Source organism: Mus musculus, chromosome 4, assembly GCF_000001635.26.
Source record: "Mus musculus strain C57BL/6J chromosome 4, GRCm38.p6 C57BL/6J".
In the NCBI taxonomy this organism is placed as follows: domain Eukaryota; kingdom Metazoa; phylum Chordata; class Mammalia; order Rodentia; family Muridae; genus Mus; species Mus musculus.
The window spans coordinates 59,509,549-59,523,774 of NC_000070.6; the positions used below are offsets into that span (position 1 = coordinate 59,509,549).

At 38.7% G+C, this 14,226-nt stretch overlaps 1 protein-coding gene across 5 annotated transcripts in view; it reads right to left on the reverse strand.

Moving 5' to 3' along the window:
• Positions 1-14,226, reverse strand: part of Ptbp3 (polypyrimidine tract binding protein 3) — a 77,511-nt gene that overhangs the window by 37,681 nt on the left and 25,604 nt on the right. For all 5 annotated transcript variants that reach the window (NM_178164.3, NM_144904.2, XM_006537851.3 and 2 more), the window contains 2 exons: positions 8,038-8,207; positions 4,726-4,872 (listed from right to left, as the gene is read on the reverse strand). In NM_178164.3, the coding sequence (NP_835458.1) occupies positions 4,726-4,872; positions 8,038-8,207 (317 nt within the window). The remainder of the gene's footprint in view (positions 1-4,725; positions 4,873-8,037; positions 8,208-14,226) is intronic.

Here is a 14,226-nt window from a genome sequence, read left to right on the forward strand (position 1 = left end):
CTGTTAGCAAGCACTTCTTGGCATCAGCAAGTTTCAGGGTTTGGTGTCTGCAGATGGGATGGATCCCTAGGTGGGGGTGGTCTTTGGATGGCCTTTCCTTCAATCTCCTTTCCATTTTTTGTTCCTGTCTGTGATGGTTTATATATGCTCAGCCCATGGAGTGGCACTGTAATAAGGTGTGGCCCTGCTGGAGTAGATGTGGCCTTGTTGGGAGTAGGCGTGGTACTGTGGGTGTGGGCTTTAGGGCACTCCTCCTAGCTGCCTGGAATTCAATATTCTGCTAGCAGCCTTCAGATGAAGAGGTAGAACTCTCAGCTTCTCCTGCACCATGCCTGCCTGGATGCGGCCATGTTCCCACCTGGATGATAATGGACTGAATCTCTAAACCTGTAAGCCAGCCCCAATTAAATGCTATCCTTATAAGAGTTGCCTTGGTCATGGTGTCTGTTCACAGCAGTAAAACCCTAACTAACACACTGTCTTTCATTTGGACAGAAACATTTCTGGGTTAACAATTTTGAGATGGGTGTGTGGCCCCATCCCTCAACTGGGGGCCATGCCTATCTACTGGAGGCGTCTCTACATGTTTTATCTCCCCTCTGTTGCATATTTCAGCTAAAGCCATCCCTGTTGGACCTGGGAGCCTCTTGCTTTCCTGGCATCTGGGTCTTTCTAGTGGCTACCCCCAATTCCCTACCTCCCACTGCTACACATTTCTATTCAACTTTCTGACCCTCTGGTACTTCTCTCCTATCCCTTCTAATACCTAACCCTGCCTGCCCCTCTTTCCCCCTCCTTCTTTTCTCTCCCTCCCAGGTCCCTCCATCCCTCTACCTCTTGTCATTATTTTGTTCCCCCTTCTATGTAAGATTGAAGCATCCACACTTTGGTCTTCTTCTTAAGCTCCATATGGTTTGTGGGTTGTATCATGGGTATTCTGAGTTTTGTGGCTAATATCCACTTATCAGTGAGTACATACCATATGTGTTCTTTTGTGTCTGGGTTATCTCACTCAAGATAATATTTTTTTAAAGAGTTTATTTAATGTATATGAGTACACTGTCATATGGCTACAGATGGTTGTGAGCCATGAGGTTGCTGGGAATTGAACTCAGGACCTCTGGAAGAGCCACTTAACCACTGAGCCACCTCTCCAGTCCAAGGATGATATTTTCTAGTTCCATCCATTTGCCTGCAAATTTCATAAAGTCATTGTTTTTAATAGCAAGTAGTACTCCATTGTGTAAATGTACCATATTTTTTGTATCCATTCTTCTGTTGAGGGAATTCTGGGTTGTTTCCAGCTTCTGGCTATTAAAAATAAGGTGGCTATAAACATAGTGGAGCATGTGTCTGTTATATGTTGGAGCATCCTCTGGTTATATGCCCAGGAATGGTATAGCTGGGTCCTCAGGTAGTACTATGCCCAATTTTCTGAGAAACACCCAGACTGATTTCCAACGTAGATTTACCAGCTTGCAGTCCCACCAGCAATGGAGGAATGTTCCCCTTTCTCCACATCCTTGTCAGCATCTGCTGTCACCTGAGTGATCTGAGCCATTCTGACTTGTGTAAGGTGGAATCTTAGGGAAGTTTTGATCTGCATTTCCCTGATGACTAAGGATGTTGAACATTTCTTTAACTGCTTCTCACACATTCAGGATTCTCCAGTTGAGGATTCTTTGTTTAGCTCTGTTCCCCATTTTATAAGAGGGTTATTTGGTTCTCTGGAATCTAACTTCTAGAGTTCTTTGTCTATTTTAGATATTAGTCCTCTATTGGATATAGGGTTGGTAAAGATCTTCTCCCAATCTGTGGGTTGCCATTTTGTCCTTTGCCTTATAGAAGCTTTCAATTTTATAAAATACCATTTGTCTACTGTTGATCTTAGAGCATGAGCCATTGGTGTTCTGTTCAGGAAATTTCCCCCTGTGTTCAAGGCTCTTCCCCGTCTATTAGATTCAGTGTATCTGGTTTGATGTGGAGGTCCTTGATCCACTTGGACTTGAGCTTTGCACAAGGAGATAAGAATTGATGGATTTTCATTCTTCTACATGCTAACTGCCAGTTGAACCAGCACTATTTGTTGAAAATGCTGTCTTTTTTTCCCACTGGGTGGTTTTGGCTTCTTTGTCAAAGACCAAGTGACCATCAGTGTCTGGGTCTTCAATTCTATTCTGTTGATCTACCTGCCTGTCTCTGTACCAATACCATGCAGTTTTTATCACTACTGCCCTGTAGTACAGCTTGAGGTCAGGGATGGTGATTCCCCCAGAAGTTCTTTTATTGTTGAGCGCAGTTTTCGATATCCTGGGTTTTTGTTACTCCAGATGAATTTGAGAATTGCTCTTCCTATCTCTGTGAAGAATTGAGTTGAAATTTTGATAGGGATTGCCCTGAATCTATAGATTGCTTTCAGTAAGATGGCCATTTTTACTATGTTAATCCTGCTGATCCATGAATATGGGAGATCTTTTCATCTGAGGTCTTCGATTTCTTTCTTCAGAGACTTGAAGTTCTTGTCATACAGATCTTTCACTTGTTTGGTTTGAGTCACACCAAGATATTTTATATTATTTGTGACTATTGCGAAGGACATCATTTCCCTAGTTTCTTTCTCAGCCCATTTATTCTTTGAGTAGAGGAAGGTTACTGATTTGTTAGAGTTAATTTTACATCCAGCCACTTTGCTGAAGTTGTTTATCAGCTGTAGGAGTTCTCTGGTAGAATTTTAAGGGTATATTATATATACTATCATATTATCTGAAACTAGTGATATCTTGCCTTCCTCTTTCCCCATTTGTATCCCTTTGATCTCCTTTTGTTGTCTAATTGCTTGGCTAGAACTTCAAGTACTATATTGAATAGATAGGAGAAGAGAGGGCAGCCTTGTCTTGTCCCTGATTTTAGTGAGATCGTTTCAAGTTTCTCTCCATTTAGTTTGATGTTGGCTATTGGTTTGCTGTATATTACTTTTATTATGTTTAGTTATGGGCTGTGAGTTCCTGATCTCACCAATACTTTTAACCTAAATACTTATCCTTATACCCACAGACCACCTTTCATCAAAGAAGCTTCACTTTGTTCCCGATGGAGACCATTACAGAAAACCATACCTGATCAAAATTCAGAGAACAACTGGGTCAGGGGCCCAGCACCAATGATATACATCTACAACTCCTGCATCCAAGGCTCAAGAACATCATAGGAGGAGGGGGAAAGAGACTGAAAGCCAGAAGACAGGAAGTCTGTTGAGACTGTATCTCCTAGAAATGACAGAGAAGCCACATCCATGAGACCTACACCTCAACATATGGCTGCCTAAACAAGAGCAACACCCATAGATAAACATGCTAAACTGGTAGAGAGAAACCTCACATGTCTCTCCTCTTAAACAAAGAGCCACCAATTAATAACAGCTGAGCAAGGGAGAATTGGCCTTCCCTGGAGGTGAGTATTCAAATTGGTTATCCAGTACCAGGTGGCCAGCCCTGAAATCATATACACAGAAGCAACACTAAACAGAATCAGCAAGCTACACAGAGAAATCCTGTGTGTAAAGTTGAGGATGGATAATAATAAAAGGATATGCATAATAATAATAATAATAATAATAATAATAATAAAAGAAAAAGCAGTTGTAAATTTGAGAGGGAATGTGGGAAATGGGAGGGTCTGAAGAAAGAAGAAAAGAGGAAAGTGAAATAATTATATTCAATTTTAAAAGATTAAAAAAAAAATAAAGTACACAGTGCTGGAGATATGGCTCAGTGGTGAAGAGCACCGGCTGCTCTTCTAGAGGACCTGGGTTCAATTCACAGTCCCCACATGACAGCTTACACTGTCTATAACTCCAGTTCTAGGGCATCTGGCACCTTCACACAGTCATCCATGCAGACAAAACACCCATGCATATAATAGGCAGACATACAAACAGATACACACACTTTTTAAAAATACACTTGCTTTGTAGACAAGTTTTTTTTTTCCATGTTAAATCAAATTTCTATTTAACCACTTAAAATGAACCCGGAAAGATACAAAAGACTCATCATGAACCATATCAAAATAAAAACCAGAAATAAAAGCATTATGTTGTTAGGCTATTCCACATTCACTTGAGGAGTCAAAACTCATTTAAAGGAAAATTCTGAGCAATTCTTGACATCTTAAACTGCCTCCCTAACCTCTCAACAGAGAACTACTCCTGGCTAGGATGCAGTTACTGGGAGAGTTCTTAACAAACACACACAAAGGACCCTGGAAGGCAAACTCAAGGCTTTTGACTTCTCTCAAAGCAAGTGTAAATGCAGCTATTTCCAGCACCTTTTTCATATTTCTCACTTTAGGAGGTACACGATTTTATCTTAATTATGAAAACAGGTTTGTTTGTTTGTTTGTTTTTGAGGGGGGGAGGGTTACTTCTTGCTTTTCTTGAGAAAGTTTCCCTGAGTAGTTCAGCGTCCTCCTTCTAGAATCACAAGAATGTTACCCATGCACAGCCCAGTGTCATTTCTAACACTACAACTTCCAAAGTTTCCAAACAAAACTATTTTTAATTTCAAACATTTAAGAACAAATTACATACACATATGAAATCCTCATAAAGTATACTAAAAGGGAGAAAAATATATAGTAGTTCTTCTCTGAAGTATAGAAAGTTAATTTTAAATTATAATACCACATATTTGTATAATTATTCTTACAGATGCCTATAATACTTACAGCCTGATTAGGCAGATTGTCAGTCTTAAGTTCTCGGTGATTGGAATACTGGATATAAACAGGCTGACTTCGAAGATGAGGAGTAACAGGAGTGTAATAATTTATCATAGTAACAGCAGCTTCTTCAGAAGCCATTTCTAAAAAGGCCTGCAATAAACACAAGAAGATGGTTAAGAATCATTCCATATTGGTCTAAACTTGTGTTTTCTCAGTATACTTGACATTGTTCCCTAGGGGATAAAATTAATTTGAAAAACTGGGTTCAATAAAAGTTTCCAACTGAGGAAACTGCCAGGAGATTAAATTATTTTGTTATGTTTTATGTGTGTCTTTTAACTTCTATTTCTTCAAATGCTTAAAAATAAAAATAAATCTTTACATCACCACTACAAATGAATATTCTTAGGTGCTATAATTTAAAATTGGTTTTGTAAAACCTTGGGCTAAACTGCTAGAGTACACAAAAGAAATGCTAGAATTTCATTCAATAAAGACAAACAAAGAGGTTAAAAACAAAAGTCCAAGTATGAGTGTGGTGGTGTACACCTTTAGTCAGAGCAATGAGAGCGCCTCCGAGTTACAGGACTGCCTGGTACAGAGCATAGTAAGGCCCTACTTTATAACAAACAAGTCAAAAACCCTGTCGGAGAATGGGGGAAGGGAACAGGACTGGGTAATATCACATTTTAAAAAATTCTCTACTTGTGACTTTTTAAATTATACATGTGAGATACTTTTAATTACTTAAAGGTTTCCCAATTTAAGATTATGGTCATAATTCCTTTAAGATTTAAAACTTCAACCCATAATGAGAAATCAAGTATAGCATTAATTTAAGATACCAAGAATTTGCTACATTCCATATCCACTTACTCTTATTTGCTCCAAATCGTAAGAAGCAATCTTTTTGAACATATACTTACTACCTTACAATCTTATCCACCACCCTCTAGTTGGTCACGTGATTAGCTAATGTTCCTAGGGCTCAGAAGTAAGTGTTGAAGGTTTCTTCAAAACACAGATTTGGCCAAGTAGTGGTAGCCCTTGCCTTTAATGCTAGTACTTGGGAGGCAGAGGCAGGGAGATAGCTGAGTTTGAGGCCAGCCTGGTCTACAGAGCAAGTTCAGCCCAGGTTACAAAGAAAAACCTGTCTCAAAAAACAAACAACAAAAACACAGATGCACATATATCTATCACATTTCACATAAGATCTGATGAGCAATCCATGTCTGAAACTCGCAAAAGTACCAAAAATAACTAATAAAATCTTTAAAAAATAATTTAATGTAAAAACTCATTTGTACAATGAAATTTCCCTTATGTCTCTCAAATTACTAAAGAAGCTACACAATAATTCTACAACTAGAATATGCATAATGGTTTTATGGAAGCAGGAGATATGACACTATTTTGGGCTAGCCTAAAGCAACAGGCTACCACTGACCAAATTATAGGAGATTTATAGCAATCAGTTTTTTTTTTTAAATATTAAAAAGAAATGAGCTCTTATAAGAAAAGTGGCCTACTGTAAACCAATCCATTATTAAAAAGATTCATTTTCTATCTTATATATATGTTTGCCTGACTGTACATATGTGCATCAAGTGTATGCCTGATGCCCACAGCCAGTTATGGGCCACCACTTATGGCCTGGAAACTGAACCTAGGTCCTCTGCATAAGCAACCAGGGCTCTTAACTAACTGCTGAGCTAAATCTCTAGCCTTTAAAAAACGTTTGCTTCCACTTTTAAAAATACTAACTATTCAGTCATATCTAGCTAAACATTCAATTTTATTTTATAAATGATGTAACTCCCAAACCTTTCTGTTCCTGTTGTTTGTTTTGGTTGTAAGACAGGATCTTTCAGCATAGTCCCAGGCTGTCCTGGAATTTACTATGTATGGAATTCGACAGGTTGGCCTTCAACTCAGAGACTCACCTACCTCTACCTCTCTAGCACTCGGATTAAAGGCGTGTGTTACCATACCCTGCTGCTCCCAACTCTTAAATCCCATGTAAAAGCCAATCAGACCTTTAGTTTATAGTGATAACTGCACTGTCTGGAAAACTTAACTGTTCTTTAGTTAGACAAATGAAGTGCAATTTATAATTTCTCTATCAAGGTCTCTTAGGTATTACATGATATTTTTAGGAGTCATCCTACAGTTAAAAACATCAAGTAAGTAAAATATAAAATAGGTCTTAAAGAAAATGACCCCAAATCAAATAGATAAAAAATTTTCCTGTTTATTGTGTTGTTTGTTGTCATACAGGGGAAAAATTGACTTAAAAACTAATTTGTAGCCATAGATAGTAAGAAAAGCTGAAAGTCAGCAAGGTGGCACACAGCCTTGCGGTCCCAGATACTTACAAGGTGGCACACACCCTGTGGTCCCAGATACTTACAAGGTGGCACACCCTGTGGTCCCAGATACTTACAAGGTGGCACACAGCCTGTGGTCCCAGATACTTACAAGGTGGCACACAGCCTGTGGTCCCAGATACTTACAAGGTGGCACACAGCCTGTGGTCCCAGATACTTACAAGGTGGCACACAGCCTGTGGTCCCAGATACTTACAAGGTGGCACACAGCCTGTGGTCCCAGATACTTACAAGGCGGCACACAGCCTGTGGCCCCAGATACTTACAAGGTGGCACACAGCCTTGCGGTCCCAGATACTTACAAGGTGGCACACAGCCTGTGGTCCCAGATACTTACAAGGTGGCACACAGCCTGTGGTCCCAGATACTTACAAGGTGGCACACAGCCTTGCGGTCCCAGATACTTACAAGGTGGCACACCCCTGCGGTCCCAGATACTTATAAGGTGGCACACCCTGTGGTCCCAGATACTTACAAGGTGGCACACAGCCTGTGGTCCCAGATACTTACAAGGTGGCACACAGCCTGTGGTCCCAGATACTTACAAGGTGGCACACAGCCTGTGGTCCCAGATACTTACAAGGTGGCACACAGCCTGTGGTCCCAGATACTTACAAGGTGGCACACAGCCTTGCGGTCCCAGATACTTACAAGGTGGCACACAGCCTGTGGTCCCAGATACTTACAAGGTGGCACACAGCCTTGCGGTCCCAGATACTTACAAGGTGGCACACCTTGCGGTCCCAGATACTTAGGAGGCAGGACTTTAGAAAGGTCACTTGAGCTTATGAATTTTACATCAGCCAGAGCAGCATAGAGACCCGTCTCAAATCAACTAGTTATTTTTAAGTTCAAGAAAATAGAAATTATATGAAATACTAACACCCAGAAGATAATCACTCAGTGACAATCTTTAAATATTACGTACCTGGCTTTTTCCTTTCAACATCAAAAGATTAGTTACTTTGCCAAATGGTAGACCTAATGATATGACCTCTGCTTCGGTGACATCACATGGAATTTTTCGAAGATGGAGAACACGGGAAGGCGAACAGGGAGGTCTATCTCCTTTAAATTTCTTGTTGTCATTCCCATTAGCTAAAAAAACATAAGATTTGTTTGAAATTACTGAAACTAATTTGGGTTGACATACTATATTAACTAAATTGTCACACTTGACCTAGTGCACCAGATTTGAAATTCATGAGCTATGGGTTGATGACATGAGTGGGAAATGAAACCAACCACCTCTTAATGAACCCACTTTTGGTCTTTCACTATGGCCATTACATTTAATTGTTGTCTGGTTTTTTTTTTTTTTTTTTGAGGAAAAGTATTAGGATAAATCAATTATATTGCTTCATAGATTCACGTATCACTTTCATAAGGCAAGCATTAACCACAAGTATACATTTTCTAAGTTTAGATAAACAACACTTGAACTACAACTACCTATAGTATTCAATAGGGTGACAGGTTTGCACAAAATCAATATGCACAGGTTTGCAGTCTTGGGCATAAGCTAAACCGCATACACCATATACACCTAAGTGTATAGTAAACTATATTGCCCAGGTCTGTGTAAGCACACTCTAGGACAGTGGCTCTCAACCTTCCTAATGCTACAACCCCTTACTACAGTTCCTCATGTTGTGGTGACCCCAACCATAAAATTATTTTTGTTGTTACTTTGTAACTGTAATTTTGCTTGTTATAAATTATAATATGAATATTTGTACTTTCTGACCATCTCAGGTACCCCTGTAAAAGGATAGTTCACACCCCCCCCCCCACGTCATGACCCATGGGTTGAGAGCCCCTACTCATTTTCAAAAAGCATGCCAATCACTAATTGAGGTATGACCATACCTCTAAACTCAACATCCAAAATATCTCATGTGTATGTTTGTTTTTACGGGTATAAGTGTTTTTCCTGCATGCATGTATGTACATTCTGCATGCCTGGTGCCCAAGGAGCCAGAAATAGGTACTAGAGTCCCTGGAACTGAGATTACCGACAGTTTTAAGCTACCATGTAGGCGCTAGGAACTGAACCTGAGTCTTCTGCAAGAGCATCCAGTGCTCTTAACCTTATTCACCAATCTCTCCAGGCCACTAATATATTTTTAAAGAACCCTTTTCAAATGTTTATACTGCAAAATAAAAAGAATTAAAACAATAAAATTTAAGCCAGGCTGTGGTGGCACACACTTTTTAATCCCAGCAGTCAGAAGGCAGTGGCAAACATATCTCTGAGTTCGAAGCCAGCATGATCTAAAGACTGAGTTCCAGGCTAGCCAGGGCTCACACAAACAGACAAACAACAAGTTTTAAGAAAGATTATGATATAAATTTTGTGCCTAATATAACCAAAATGATCTGGATGAGTTATATGTAAAATTTTAGTTTATTTCTTAAGCATTATAGCCTTTCTCACTCTACTAGCTAAATGTTGTATGCTACTCAGTAGTAATAAGCAGACCTTGGTTGAAATATATATTTTTCAATACCCCTACATACTTCAAACTCCAGGCATGCTACTCAACACTCTACAGTACAGTACTTCCCCATGATGCTGTTCTGCTCTAACATCTCAGACCAGCCGCTGCAAAAATGAACTGACTATCCTAGCATATAGCAAGATTTTATTCAAATCATACTAACTACAACTGACCTGCCTTTATAATGATTACTCAAGTTTATGCAGATGAAATTCAGAAATATTCTTCTCCCACAAATAGTATGAAGACAGGCCAAATGTAACTATTTTAAAATTTCATTATAATCCTTTTAAATATTAAATGATATTTGTCACTATTGGCAGAAAATTACAATCTTACCAAATTCCTAATATTCCTTTTCGAAAAACTAATGAAAAATTACTACCTATAATCCTATATAAATAAATGTCAAGAGGGCCATATAAAAACACAGCAATATTTAATGTTGTGATTGTACATACGACTTGACCTAAAAATATAAAATTGAACATTCCCTCCTCTCCCACACACATATAACACTTCCTCCCAAATGTGTGTTTGTAACTAGGTATGTACTGTTAGTACACTGCTCTGTTGTGTTTCTGGGTATTATACACACCTAGGACCTCATACATGCTATGTCAGTAGTCTTCCAGATTTTGTAGTGATTTAAATGAAGATTATTTCAAGTACGTGAATACAAAGATTATCTCACTAATTTGCTTTTGTTTTATTTTGTATTTATTACCAACAGCTATAATTATGCTTTTAGTAATCTGTAATAAGATTTTCTCTCCACTCATCTGATGTAGTGACATATTTTATAATTTCTTGTTTTGGGCCTGTTCTTGTATACATAAATTAAGCCAGGCTGATCATGGGAGTATTATTTAAGTATGGTATGTTAACTCAAATATAGATGAGAGTGCTGTAATTCAAAACAAATTAGACTTGGGTATATTTTTAGATCTTCTGATAGATGACAGGGGATTTGATTTCTTGCTTAGGAACCAGACTTTCTAATAGGATCTTCTACTATAATTTATGACTACTCGTTCAAATTGTAAAACAGCACTTTATCATTTTATCACTGTTCTAGTGCTGTGAAGAGACATCATGATTAAGGCAACTCTTACAAAAGAAAGCATTGAATTGTGGGCTTGCTTAGTTTCCGAGGTTTATTAGTCCATTATCATCATGACTGGGAGCACGGCAGCAGCCATGGTGCTGGAGAAGTATTGAGAGCTATAACCTGATCCACTGACCAAGAGGGAGAGTGACACAGGGCTTGGCTTGGGCTTTTGAACCCCGACCCTCACCCTTCTCAGTGATACGCTTCCTCCAACAAGACCACACCTATCCCAACAAGGTCACACTTCCTAACTCTTCTCAAGCGCTATCACTGTCTGATGACTAAGCAGTCAAATAATCAGCCTATGGAGGTCATTATTACTCAAACTACCACTATCACCAACATTCCTATCCTTAGAGAAGAGGTTAAGGAAAGTTAAAGCTGGACTTCATCTCTGCCAATCTTCTTTTATCACTGACATTCCATTTAAAGTGGGAGGAGGAAATTGGTATTTATTCTTGTATGGCAGTCTAGTAATAATTTGGGACTTCTGTTTTGAAAGGAAAAGAAAATAGACATTAGAATGATCACTAAGAGTCTATACATATATTTTCAACTGTGTATATATTGTGTTCATCTTGTGTATGTTTGTTAGAACTATATCAAAGTGTTTCTCTATAACTTTCTTTTTGTACTGTAGTCATTAATAGATTTTAGTATTAATATTATCATAGCTTCGTAAATAGACTGCATAATCAGCAGCCAAATCAAGAATACAGGGCAGGAATGATGGTGGATTAGCAGTTAAGACCTCTTGCTGTTACTCTTCTCTAATCAGTTTCCAGCACCCACACCAGGTGGGTGACCTATAACCCCAGTTCTAAGGGATCTAACAACCTCTATTGGTATCAGGAGGCACCCACACACAACACATTCACTCACACAGAAACACACGTGAGCTTTATGCACGTGAAGTTTTTTCTCTTTCCAGTTATATTTATCTTCCAAGCACATTTTGATTTTTTACAACACAGATTAGTATTTATGTTTTTAAACATTGTGTAAATGAGCCAATAATATAACATATACTGATATTAAATACATAACATTTAACATTATGCTTGTGAAGTTAAACAACATTGCTTATATGTTTGTAATGCCAACATAAAAAACTATGAGGGACAGGCTCAAGGTTGTCTCTCTTGCTAAAAGGTAGCCATCACCTTTACAATCTGAGATGAAAGATAGAAGTCCTCCAAGCAGTAGGAGAAAAGGCAAACAGTATACAGAGATGACCCATAGGTCCCATAAATCACTTGTACTAGTCAAGGCCACCTGTACCTAAAAGGAAGACTTTAAAAGTAGCTGTTTAGTCTGAGTAACAGTGGGCTGATATAAAAATCAGTTCTAGCCGGGCGTGGTGGCACACACCTTTAATCCCAGCACTCGGGAGGCAGAGGCAGGCAGATTTCTGAGTTTGAGGCCAGCCTGGTCTACAAAGTGAGTGCCAGGACAGCCAGGGGTACACAGAGAAACCCTGTCTCGAAAAACAAAACAAAACAAAACAAATCAGTTCTTTAGTAAACAAACAGAATAGTATCAGTTTCTGACATTCGTTTGTACAACTATATTTAAAAGGATAATGAATGAGTTATGAAGTGTTGAAATGTTTTCAGTTATCACAGGACATTAAAAGAAAAAAAAATTAAACTGCAGATCCATGTTCAAGTTCCCAGATATAAAATACATTGCCCTGTGCATGAGGATGCGTGAGCACATACACTAGTGAAAGCAGCATATTATAATAACAAATTAATGTAAGCTGAGTCAAAATATCTTCAAGTCTATATTTAGGTAAAGCTCATAGGAAGGAATATTCTTTATTTTAGAACTAAGCTTCGTAATTTAAAGCTCTTACAAAATATGTACCTACAAGAAAGAAAGGATTTTTATTACATTTTATGTATTGATTTTTTTGTAGATATGTGTGTGTCACAGCAGATGTGTGGAAGTCAAGGACAGCAGGAGTCAGTTCTCTCCTTCTACCACACAGGAACTGCCTGGGATCACACTCAGGCCATGAGGCTTGGCAGCAGGGCCTTTACCTCCTGAGCACCTCAAGTAGCTCATCAAACATGGGATTTTAAAATAACACTAACAATAGCTTAAGAGAATAACCATAGATCCCACATCGCCTGGGAGTGTCATAGCTTGGCACCAGTATTCCAGTATCCTTATGCAACATAAAATATTCATTTTAAATATATCTATATTATTATTTATTGTAACAAAATAAGCAAGAATGGGATTTGGTAGATCTAATTCTTTAGTGTTTCTGCTATAGTCGCATCCTCTTAGAACAGTTAAATCTGAAAGTTAGTCAATGAGAGACTGACGCTCTTTATAAAATATCTCATGGACAACATACAGAGCTTTTGATTTAAAAGCAGCGGGTAGAGTAGGATATGAATAAGTAGGATTAGTTTTTTTCTAGCAGCTTTCAATCTTTTTACCTATTATTGCCTAGGCTCGTGCGCTCTCCCCTCCCTCAACCCCCCCCCACATTCACATACACACTTTTTTTTTCCTTTCCACTTTCTAAAATTGTAGCCAAAGATGATCCTGAAGTTCTGATTCTCCTGCCTCCACTTCCCCAGGCTAGGACTACAGGAACGCACCATCATGTTGGACCACTTGGTGGCTAGGCCAACAGCTGAAAATGTGGGTGTCATTGGCAAGGCATATGTGAAATACAACCTTATCACTATTCTGTTTAAAAGCTTGCAATAAATCAACTCACAATTTTCCTTAATTAATTTCACATGCAGTTTTTCCTGTATATTCCATAGAAAGTCAGCAACTCTATTAGCAGACTATATATAACAGCATTCTGGAGGCAGAGGGGGAAATACCACAAATTCCGACAACCCTGGGTTTGGATTATTACAAAGTTATTTTTTTAAAGGTTTCTTTGGTTCTAGAGATACAACTTCATCTTAATACATGTGAGGTCTTGGGTCCAATTCCCAGCATGATGAAAGAAAAATTAGTTCCTCATTACCAAGTGGAAATCATAAGGAAATTCAAGGTACTAGTAACACACACACCCCCTCCAGGACATAGTGCTCTGGGAATCTAGGACAATTTAAAAGAAACATTAAGAGATGAATGAGTCAAACAAGTTTAGTTGGGTAGGGTCTGTCTAGAATTCTCAACAATTATATTAGATCCCTAGCAACACCCCTTAGGTCTGTGTCTCTGATGCATGACCTAAGAGCTCTAAAAACAAAGGCAAACATCTCCCCCACACAGAAACTTCACAGGTAAGTCAGGCTGTTTGCATATTTTCAGTGCTTTCAAGTATTCTGAGTATGCTGGTTAGTCTTGATTGTCAACTTCAAGACACAGATAATGGACTCATCTGGGAGATAAACCCTTGGGTGTAGTCTAGGAAGGTTTTCCCAAGTCTTTACTGATGTGGGAAGCCCCACCCTGAGCATGGGCAGTATCGTTCCATGATCAAGACTTCCAGAACAAATAAAAAAGGAAAAGGTAATGAGTAGTA